General features: G+C 36.0%; 1 protein-coding gene across 1 annotated transcript in view; it reads right to left on the bottom strand.

Moving 5' to 3' along the window:
• Positions 1 to 5,411: 5,411 nt before the first annotated feature.
• Positions 5,412 to 12,191, bottom strand: part of Kpna3 (karyopherin subunit alpha 3) — an 81,313-nt gene continuing 74,533 nt past the window's right edge. Inside the window, exons 13-17 of the mRNA XM_026393651.2 lie at positions 10,333 to 10,437; positions 10,166 to 10,237; positions 9,889 to 10,051; positions 8,606 to 8,700; positions 5,412 to 7,856 (exon numbers count right to left, since the gene is read on the bottom strand). Of these exons, the coding sequence (XP_026249436.1) occupies positions 7,758 to 7,856; positions 8,606 to 8,700; positions 9,889 to 10,051; positions 10,166 to 10,237; positions 10,333 to 10,437 (534 nt within the window). The 3' untranslated portion in view covers positions 5,412 to 7,757. The remainder of the gene's footprint in view (positions 7,857 to 8,605; positions 8,701 to 9,888; positions 10,052 to 10,165; positions 10,238 to 10,332; positions 10,438 to 12,191) is intronic.

The following is a 12,191-nucleotide window of genomic DNA, read 5'->3' as shown; positions in this document are numbered from 1 at the left end:
CACTTCCTATACCATTTTTTATACTTTTATTTTATTTATTTATGTGGTGTTGAGAATAAAATCCAGGGCCTCGCATGTGCTAGGTGAGTGCTCTATGGCTGAGCCAAACCCCAGCCCCTTCCTATACCATTTTTAATGTAGCAGATATCAGATTAAATTCTTTTATTTACACATCTATTGCTAGTTTCATGCCATTATAATAATAATCTCTATTAGGCCATGGGGTTGCTAGTTGCCCAATTAAATAACTGCTGACTGAAAAGTGTATATGGTCAACCTGCCACCTAATGCTCTGAATTCTCTCCTATAACTTAGAAAATTTATGATTATTCTTCTTTTCTTATATTCAGTTTATTTCTCAACTGCATTTTCCCCACCAATTTTCTGACATCCTCCTTTAGTGATTATCCTATTGCTCCTTCAGAGCAAAATAGAAAGCTGATGAGGAAAAAACTAATTAGAATCACTATCTTCATATTCTGCCTCTGTTCCACAGTCCTTTCTACTTCAGTATCTAACTTCCTAACCACACTGACCTCCAGATCACTAAAACCAAAGGATAGTTCATGTCCTTACCTCGCTTCATTGCTTAGCAGCACCAGGGGGCACTGAAATCTCTTTCCCCACCATTTCTTTTTCTTTGCAAACTCACCCTCTACTAATGTGCTCACTGAATGCTGGAACTCCATGACACCATCTTAAGCCCTTTCCACACTTCAGACACTAGACCCAGGCAGTCTCATCCTCACCCGATACTTTAATAATCATCCAAATAGGCAGAGGATTCAAATCTCTAGCCCAGATTCTCCTCTACTTTCTGGATCAATATTTCCAACTGCCCTGCAAGGCAAGTCTTGGATATTTCAACTTAACACAACCCAACTGAGCTCACCCTCCACCTCCATGTCTGATTCTCTTTCCTAACCCATGTTGCTTCCACTTGGTTGCTAGTCTTGGGATTTGGAAATCATCCTTGATTCTTCCCTAGCTCCATATCTAAGGCATCACCAGCTCATCTGTTTTAGCAGGCGAGCATCTCTTTGTCAATGTTCTTCATGGATCAAACAGTCCATCACCTCCTGTCTTGGTGTTTCACACTATGAACAGTAACCTCTGTCACTAAAATTCTGTCCGTAACAACTAGTGACCCTTTTTAAACATTAATTTTCTGTCATTCCTCTTGCTTAATAATTTCCCATTGTTCTTCATATGACCTACCAGGCTGTGGGGTCTGGCCTCTATTTTTGGAGCCCTGATTAACTCATCCTTCTCTTCATTATAGTCTTTGATTTGGCATCATTTGCTTTCACCCACTTGAGTTCCTGTGGTGCTTCCCATGTGGCCTTGCTACATACTCTTCCCACTGTCAGGAGACTTTCCAATCTGCACAATGAACTCCTGCATTTTCATCACATCAGTTGTGGTAATTTGGGGGAAATTTTAACTTCTCTTTGAACTTAGTAAGAGCTTGCCATCAGCCTGGTTGTCATCTCCTTAACCAGGCCAATTCTTTTATATCACTGTAAACCTCTTTTTCCTAATATTTGTCATAAACTTTAACTTTTCCTGTGATATTATAAAGTATCCTGAGCCACAGCATTGAACCTGGCATGGGATAGGATGCTCCATAAATATCAAAAGACACCGAGAGGATACCTACAGATAACAGAATATAATCGTTTGAGGAAAATGAGCTGAATTAATATAAAATTCTGAAATTTAGGTTTGAATAGAGTAGCTGCCTAAGTACTGGGCCAAACAGAATGGAGACTTGTCACTTGATCACAAATCTAATAATGATGAAGCTGGTAAAAATAACTGAAATACTTGCTTCCACACTGTAAGTGTCCAGATAACTGAATGCTTCCATTCCACTGTACTCAGGAACAAGTCACACCACACTATTTATTGTACATAAGCTGACGTAAGTCGTCCAACAACTTTATAACATGAAGGGAGGAAATGTACGGGGTATTCGGGCTGAGAAAAGAAGCTGAAGAAATAACCAAAATCTAGCCAAAATTTAATTTATGACAGACATCTGAGAGAGGTGACTTTTGTTTAGGATTAAGAATTTTATGCCAACTAAAGCTAGCCACAAAGTAGAACAAGCTCCCATTGTGTATCTCATCTTCCACTCAAACTTCTGACTCTTATCCATAAGACAGCTTGCTTCAGAGGTAGAGTGCTCTGGGTTCAACCTCAGAAACAAAAATTAAAAAATTAAAAAAATTGACTTTATTCTTAAAACATTATATACAATGTGTACCTTACTGTGTAACACTGAGAATTGCATTTTACTTACCACCTAGTTCAGTTGCTGACCCATGAAGATGTTCCTTGTTTATTATGGCTTCACACATTACCTAGCACAAGACCGTGTGTATTTGTGGTCCCACAATTTGAGGAAAGAGAATACTCAAGAAGGTGGATAGCAGTTTGTTAGGGTAGGAAAAGGGACACTGTAGAATAAATTCCCTGAAGAGAACCCTTTCTTTATTGCATGGCTCATAGTTCCCTGCAGTTTTTTGTTTTGTTTGTCATTTTTGGGGATGGGGAGCAGTGGGGATCAAACCCAGGGCACCTGATACACTAGACAAGTGCTTTACCACTGGACTCTATTCACTGGGCTCTAACATCAAGCCAAACCTCTCAGCCTTAACTTTGTTTTTTTTTAAAAGAAAGGTCTGGCCAAGTTGCCCAGTCCGGCCTTGAACTTTGAATACTCCTGCCTTAGCCTCCAGAGCAGCTGGGATTAAAGGTATATGTCACCATGCCCAGCTTTGCTCCCTAGCTTTTAATCATTTAGTAAACTTGTAAGTTTCCTGGGGGGGCCAATATCTCAGTGCATCAAGTGATTTTCAAACTCTGCTGATTTTCTAGTCCAATTCCAGCTTTCCCTCATAGAATTTAAAGGTCTTCAACTAAAAATGTTTGGAAAACACTACAAGAAGGTCTTGAGATTTAGCGATTAACACATTTGTTACCTGTTTCATATAACCCTGTTTTTCAGCAACAGGGCAAATTTTAAAAGTTGACCAAGTAGTCTCTATTCCCATTTCAAGCCTGTGGAATAGATGGGTGTAGCACCTTCTACAGTTCCCACAGGAGGATGATCTGGGAAATGAAGTGAGGTTTGTGTTAGTCAACTTATTGTTTTGTGACAAATACCTGAGAAAAACAATGTGAAGGAGGAATGATTTATTATGGATCATAGTTTCAGTCTACAGTTGGTTGACTCCATCACTCTAGGTCTGAGAGGCAAAACATTATGGTGAAAGGGTATGATGGAGGAAAGCTTCTCAGCTCATAGCAGCCGGAAGTCAGGGGGAGACACAGGATGTCATAACCTTTAACTGGGGGACTTGGTCAAGACAGTTCCCAACTCTATGCTCCTAGTGACCCACTTCTTTAACCATGCCCTACTTATAGTTTCTACCACCTCCTAATAGTTCATTCAGCTATCAGTGGATTAATCCACTGACAGGGTCAAAGCCCTCATGATCCAATCATTTCACAAAAGTCCCATCTCTGAACATGGCTGCATTTGACGACCAGGCCTTTAACACGAGTCTTTGGGGAACACTTTATATCCAAACCTTAATAGTCTGCCTCTGATTTTTCCTAAAATTCAGAATAAAGAAAAGGCACATTTTTTGTCTCCTATTTTTTAATCTTATGCATTTGAAGAAACCCTGAGACTATTCACATAACAAAGTCATGATTTAGACTTCCTCATTTAAGACAGTGGTTCACAACCAGGGAAGTTCTGGCTCCCAGGGAAAACCTGACAATGTCCACAGGCATTTTTGGTTGTCTTCACTGAGGGAGAAGGATGAGGTAATAACATCTACTGAGTAAAGTCTGGAAATGCTCCAAAACATCCTACCATGCACAGGACAAAAAGAAGAAATAATTATCCAGACTAATATGTTAATAATTCAGGATTGAGAAACCCTTACATGGGCCAAAATTACTAGAGGGATTTCTTGGGCAAATAAATTGTGGTAACAGGTTGCCATCACCATGTCATTTTCCCCAAATGCTTTCTCAATTTTTTACAGCCCTGGGAATCAAACCCAGAACCTCTTATTCACTCTACACAAGTGTTTTACTGCTGAGCTACATTCCCAGCCCATTTCTCTTGATATAATCTATAGTGTGCCTGCAGTGTCTCTCTCTCTATAGATCTTTCTAGTAACTTGAGAATTATCCTGTGGTTGTTTCAGCTATCTAATCAAGTACAGCATCTATATGAACAGTTCCTTCTAAGCATCACAAGTATCAGTGGTGGATAGAGAGCACTCTTTGGGATATACGCCTTAAAACTTACAGCTTAATATAAAGAAGTTATATTCTCTTTCCCCAAATAGACTTAATTCAAACTTCCCAGAGTTTAATGAGGGATAAAAATATTAACCGTAAAGTAAGATAACTGACATTTAGGAATGTCAGTTGTTTACCTGAAATAATTATATATTGAGTCCCCTGAAAAGGATAACCCTTCTGAAGGAAATGATGGCAAGATTATGAGTACTATCACATTTATTTACTTATACACTGACTTCTTTCAAAAATAATTTGAAGTGGCATTATACAAAAGTAAAAATATTTCTATACTCAAAAGTTTGGCTGCTCCTTTTTTTTCTTTTAATTTATCAAAGATTTCATTTAGAGCCACAACCTCTAACAGGTTAAACTTTCAGGTTTACTTCGATTACTATTTTCTATGTTACATGTTTTCAAGGGTTAGGCAGGATTAAAGTTTGTTTCATGAAAGTCAAAATCATACCACCTTCTCAAATAAATGGTCTTTTTCTAAGTTACAGTGCTTAAATCTGAGATACATCGGAAGAGGGTAACATAATGCCAGAGGCAGAGAATGCAATGATACAGCTGCAAGCCGAGAAATGTCAAGGGTCGTCAGCCACCACCAGAAGCTAGGAGAGTCAGGCAGGATCCTTTGCAGACTCACAGAGAGCCTGGCCTAGTCATCACCTTGATTTAGGACTTCTAGACTTCAGAGTTTATGATAATAATTTCTATTGTCTGAAATCACCTGGTTTGTGGTATTCTGTTATGGCATCTTAGGAAATTAGTATAGCTGTTAGTACATATTATTTGTCACAAAATACTCCAGCATAGTTATTGGTCATCCTTGTTTGTTATAGTGGGAAAGACATATAAATACACTCTGAAAGAGTAATTCATGATTTACCTCAATGTGTCTGATAGTTGAAAATCATTCCAAATTTAAATTTAACCATACAAAACCCAAAGTTAAGCATTATTTTCAGAAATAAGTCTTTCAATGTTTTATCATATTTGATAGCAGCTTTTTTTATTGGTTACAAAACCTAAGCCCATATACAAAATTAAGAACACGTTTAGATGCCTCTTTTGAAAGAACGTTTTAGTCTATTTTAACTGAGTTAAAAAAAAATAAAAACAATGCAATTTTTAAACACTGTTTTGAAAACTTAAAAGTGCAGCAATATACTTAGTTTCCTTTATCTATGAAATGGTGCAATTCCAATTCAAAACTGGTAAGGTCACAACAAACTGAATCAAGCAAATGCACACATTTGTCTGCACTACTTGATGCTAATGTTCACTTAAATGTTAGTTTGCACTTAAAACACAAGAGGAAATAGGAGTCATCATAGTAAAGGCCCAATTTTAATATCAGTGTGTGCCAAATTTGAAAGGTAACTGTCAGTTAAGTATGAGAGTCTGGAAGAAACAAACTTGGAAGGGAGACAATTCACAATATCCAGACAATTTGTATTTTAAGGTTTTCTCCAAGTGTGTGACCTTAATTTGATTTGATTTTGTTATTCCTATTTTCAGTGAACACCACACAGTTTGAAAAATTTAGACGATAGTGTCTGAACAGGATGCATTTACCATATGAAGCTTTAACTCAAAATTTGGATAAAGAAAAAAAGGCACAATGAACTTCAACTCAATTTTATGTGCACAAGAGTTGAAAAATCTGAGCCACCTTAAAGAGAAATTGATTCTAAAATTTATAAAACCTATAAATAATCAGAGGCCAAACCACTATATTAAAACAGATTCTCTAGCAAGTAAAAATCTTGCAGTTTAAACATACGCTTGTATCCACTTTAGATACAAGACAAAACTCACTCTTTAAAGTGGCTCCACCTTGGCAGATACATATATTTGTAATGAATGCACACCTGCTATGTATTATTTATCAGTGAAAACACCCCAGTTGATTCACAAAGCTCTGATGGCATCTGTCTCATCTTCATCACAGTAAATACACCCCCCATAACTAAATGAGTTTAGATTTTCTATCCCTTCACATCAATGCATTGGGAAATTATGTCCAGTAAACAAGAGCAACAAAACCATTTCTGTGACAGCACAAATTATTTAGTTTAAAAATTTTCAAATCCATATTCGTTCGTTAATAACTGGGTCAGACAATTTACCAAAAGCAATAACTTTACATAGTAATACCAGATTTTGCAGAACTACTTAAAGATCACTGCAAATCAGGCTTATTATGTTAAATAACTGCAGAATATTCCTCTACACAGATCCTTGTTTGAATTTTTTTAATAAGTGCAGATGCTTTTAGAGTAGGATCTGTGTGAACTTTCCCAATACTCCAAGAATGAAGTCTTATAACACTTCTAAATAGTTGCTGGTTTGTTGCCAACCACATTATCAAAAGCACTGGTTACTAAGTAAAAAATGTTTTAAGACTAAATTACAGTAAACATGAAAGCTCCACAGTTTAAACCCAATATAAATCAACCATATCCAATTATCAGATTAGAACAAAAATATTAACTCCTGAAAGCTGAAAGCAAGATTTTATTTTTTTAAACATCACCAACGAATATTTTAGACTTTTGCAGTTTTGTTTTTTTCCTTTGTAGACAGGGACTCTTGCTTTCAACTTAAACAGAAGTTCAAGTCTGTAACAGGTTGCAGCTCAGGTAAAATACCATGCACAGCATTTGATTACTTCAAAACAGCAGGAACACACAGGCTGAAGTGAGTGGTCAAATAGGGCTTGCTGTTCTCAAAAATTAGGTATAATGGTGAAAGCATTACCATCCATATCTAAAGTTCTTCCTCCAACCCTGGCTTCTGAGGCAGATAATAAACACATCAATTACTGGTAGATGAAGTACAGTTTTTTAAAACTTATCTGTTTAATCAATAACCAAGTTTCTTGTTTTTAAGTTACTTTTTTTGTGTCAGTTCCACCAATGAAAATCATTTGGCTTGTACTTTAAAATCTATTCTTCCTCATAAAGAATATGAAAATATGTTTGTGGAGGACAATGACGGAGGCTCAGATCGTACTGCACCTCTTCAGTCTTCCAACGTGAATATGCATCATACCAAAGTGTCTTGATCCACAGTGCACCATTTTCCAAAGAAATACCAACGGGCAGCTGACATGCCACCACTATGGAATATTTTAAACTGGAGACTGCAGTTGTCAGCATGTGGCACCAGGGACCAGGGAAAACAGGGTAGTTGAGATTGTTAAGAATTCTAAAACAGTTTAGGAAATCATGCATATGCATTTACAGTCCATGTGAGAGTGACTTTTGGCAACTGCAAAGTGACTGAGACATGGCTTGCTTTAGAAGCATCAAAACGAAGAGGCATGTGTTTTGGAGCCTTTTGTTGCTGTTGTTCTTATCATTTGGTAGCCATCTGGTGGTGCTTCATATTGAACATGAGAAAGATGCTGCACTCAATTGACCTTAAAAATTAAATTCTTTTGTTTGAAGGTTGGCTGTTGGGTCGAAATTGTAAGTACCTCCTTGTGTTGCTTCAGGAATGAGGCTAGGATCTTCGTCAATCTATAAAAAACCAAGGGGGGAAAGGTCCTGATTATATGGTGATACTATACATTATGGTATAATTTGAATTAATTCTTTACCACTTAGGAGAAAATTCTGTATAAATTAATCACCTAAAACATTTCGGCAAATCCATAATAATTTTATTGAGAAATTTAACAATTTAAAATTGGAAATGAAGGCTGGGGATATAGCTCAGTTGGTACAGTGCTTGCCTTGCAAGCACAAGGCCCTAGGTTCAATCCCCAGAACCACACAATCAATCAATCAATCAATCAATCAAATTGGAAATATTTTTAAAAACTAACCCTTTCTTAAATTTCTGTGTATCTAAAAATCTGAATATATGTTATTTCTATAGTTACTACTTCTTATCAGTTAATAGTCCTCACATGCAACAAGAGCTGCTTTTTGTTTTTTGATACTGGGAATCAATTTCAGGGCAGCTTTTTCCACTGAGTTATACCCCCAGTTCTTTATTTTATTTTTTATTTCGATATAGGGTTTCCATAGTTGCTAAGGATGGCCTTGAACTTGTGATCCTCCTGTCTTAGCAGCTCTAGTCACTGCAATTACAGGCATGCATCACTGCATCCTGCTACAATATTACCTTATAATTAAATTCTGGAGTAAAGTATTTAAGAACAAGTGATTGGTGGAGCATCTGAAATACAGTACAAACTTAAGTCATATATTACATATAGGTTTTAATTTATACACAAACATATCATATTTTAATATATACTTACATCATCACCAGAGAAATATTGATCTATGATTTCAAATGCTAATTTATATATGTCTTCATTTTCATGTTGCTGCAAAACTTCAATTTTCTCCAAACCTGATAAAAAATATCAAAATAATTAAGGAGATACTAAGGAGACACTAATGAAAATTGTGTACATAAATCCTAAGGATTTCAAAACACCCTTTTCTTCACCCAAAGATGACAGTCTTAAAAACAAAAACGAAACAAAACAAAAAAACAGATAAAAACCTGAGCAAAATCCCACTGATTTCTTCCTTCTTAGAAGCCTTTGAGGCACCCTGTTCCCTCAAGTAGGCAGTCTAAAAAATTGCCTAAACACTCCACTTGATAGACATGGGGCACAGGGATGTAAAAGGAATTTAATTCAGGTTACATGGCAAGTTAGTGACAGTACTAAATCTGTGATTTTTTCCAAGATTGTGAATAGGGTTCTTGTCTCCTACAGCCATAACAAACCTGTAGAAATAACAGTTCAAAACAGAATTCACAATGTCTTCAGTTACAGTTCTAATACATTTATTTCATGCATTGAATGCATAAATTTATTAATCTAAAAAATTAATATTTTTCTTTGAAATGTCTTTTTGACTATGCTATGTTGGAACAGTTGCATTTTTAAAAAGCTAATAATATACATACCAGAAAAATGGAAAAAGAGGTGTCAAAGATAATGGTTGCAGTACTTCATAAAAGTAAGCATTGTGCTCTATTTATAACTCTCATTCAGGGAAGTGAAGATATTGATATAAAACTGAATAGTAACAATTCTGCAAGTTGCTCAAACTTTCTGTTATGAATCTGATTACACTGCTAATTTTTAAATATTTTAAGTAAAACATCTAAAATCAAGAATGAGCAGTGAATAAGATTTCTATTCTTTCTCATTAAAATTTTAAAACAATAATTTGTAGTAATAACTTCATCACGCAGTTCTAACAATCCTACCATTACAACTGGTAAGATTAAAACAAAATATACAGATGATTAAGAAATCATTAACCTTTTCCAAGAACATGAAATAATATTTCCCAAAGTGAGGTACACAGAATCACATGATAATATGTGTAACAGGGGGAAAAAAGTTCCCCCAAGAGTGAGTTGTTATGAGGCCTCCCTGTTTTGGATTGTCAGCTTCCAAAACTGTGAGCTAAATTAGACTTTTTTCTTTATACGTATCAAACCTTAGGTTTTTTTGTTTAGCAATGGAAAATAAACTCATAAAAGTGCTCAACTACTTTTCTTCAATCAATCCACTCTTACCTCCACATTCTTCAATTATTTCAGCTATTGTGCTTGCTTCATCACCAGCCATTATCAGAATGTTTTTTAGACCATCTAGAACCACCTGAACCACTTGAGAATCTTTTACTGACAATAAATTACAGAATGGTGGTATTACATTCTGTTGTACAAGGTACTCAACCTAGATCACAAAATAAAGTACAGAGATTAAAAACAATCAGCAATCTAAATTTAAGAAACTAGTGTACTTTCCAATATTAACAATTGTGACAGTTAAAAAAAAATTTAGACTCACCTGATCTTTTCTGCCACTTATTGTTAAGTTGCTAATTGCCCAAGCGGCTTCTTTTTGTGTTCCGAAGTCCCCCTAAAGGTGAAAAAAAATATAAGTGAATGAATTCTTTACCCAAAAAATCTTGGTAATAACAGGTTAGGAAAGATGATGAACCCACAATGACTGACCTTGGCAAGCTGATGAATAATCATAGGGATTAATCCAGCATCTATTACAGCTTGAACTTGTTGCTGGTTGCCTGCCGTTATGTTGGAAAGGAACCATACAGCTTCCTAGAATTGAAAAAAATAGTGTATCTTTAAAGCTTTTTATATTTTTATTTTAACATATTTTATATATATAACAAAAATCACCTGCATTATTTTCAAGTGACTATATCTAAAAAGTGATCTGGTTGTATATAAGACCTATTTAAAATAAATTAGGACACTTCCACCTATAAGCTAGAATTATTCTAGGCAATGGTGATACAACAGTGAACAAACAGATTAAAATCTTTATTCATGGAACTTACATTTTTGTGTATTTTTTCCCTTTAACAGGCAGAAACAACTATAAGACTGAATTTTTCTTAATCAGTTGATTTTTAAGACCTTTATTTTATTTATCTTCACGTGGTGCTGAGGATCGAACCCAATACCACATAGATGCACTCTACCATGAGCTAAAGCCCCAGCCCATAAGATTGAATTTATGATTATTTTATTAAAACTACTTCTAATAAAAGTGAATTGTTGGGCATGGTGGGGCATACCTATAATCTTAGTGGCTTGGGAGGCTGAGCAGGAGACTCATAAGTTCAAAGTCAGCCTCAGCAACTTAGTGAGGCCCTAAGCATCTTAGCAGGGCCTCCCTTCACCCTCCCCAAAAGTAGATTGTTTTATTTCAAAAACAAGATATACTTGTCCAAGTATTCTATAGAAATCAAGCATCAAACTAGTCTAGGATGGATCTACAGACATTAAAAGATTTACGAGCCACAAACAGGCTTAGTATACTATTAATGTTAAAGGTATACATTCTTTTACTTCTACTGTTAATTTTGTTTTCCTTTTTCTTTCCTTTTTTTCCCGAACGCTGGTGATTCAACCCAGGGCCTCATACGTGCTAGGCAAGAATCCTATCACTAAGCCACACATCCCCAGCCCTCTCCTCCATGACTGAAAGAGTTAATTATAAATTTATTCTGCCATGTAACTATGGGTAAGATGTTAACAACTGGTGAACCTGTGTTTAGAGTACATGGGGGCTTGCTATACTATTCTTGCAATTATTTTTGTAGGTTTAAAAATTCTTTTAATTAAAATACTACAGAGAAAAATCAAGTTGGAAAATTCTAACTTCAGGGTTTTCTGGTTCAAATAACAAATTCTCAACTAAAAACCTTTTGAAGCAGCTGCTTAATGAACCTGAGTATACATCTGTATGAACTTTTTCCCCCATGATACCTTCACTTTAAAAGCACATCGTGGGTCTGGGGCTGGGGCTCAGCAGTTGTGCAATTGCCTGGCATGTCTCATGAGGCACTGGATTTGATTCTCAGCACCATGTATAAATGAATAAAATAAAGGTCTATCAACAACTAAATATATATATAAAAAAATGGGGGCGGGGAGGGGTCACATCGAATCCTAGGCCAGAACCATTGTCACCTCTGTCAGGCAATTTCACTTCTTGGTCATTTCCAATTACAGAATACACTAAGTTATAAAACCCACCTATGTGGTTTAAATTTCCTCAGTAAATATAACTCACCCAAAACTTCTGGCTTCTTTCTCTTCACTATAACAAATGTATCTATAAAATGTGACTTTTTGGGGGGATACCGGGTATTGAACTCAGAGGCACTCGACCACTGAGCCACATCCCTATTTTGTATTTTATTAGAGGCAGGGTCTCACTGAATTGCTTAGCACCTTGCCATTGATGAGGCTGGCTTCGAACTCACGATTCTCCTGTCTCAGCCTCCCAAGCCGCTGTGCACCCAGCTCCAAAGCATAAAAATCTTAAAAAAAGGCATTTTTAA

Source organism: Urocitellus parryii, chromosome 2 (genome assembly GCF_045843805.1).
Source record: "Urocitellus parryii isolate mUroPar1 chromosome 2, mUroPar1.hap1, whole genome shotgun sequence".
Taxonomy (NCBI): domain Eukaryota; kingdom Metazoa; phylum Chordata; class Mammalia; order Rodentia; family Sciuridae; genus Urocitellus; species Urocitellus parryii.
The sequence above is the reverse complement of the archived record's forward strand: the minus strand, read 5'-3'. Positions and strand labels throughout refer to the sequence as shown.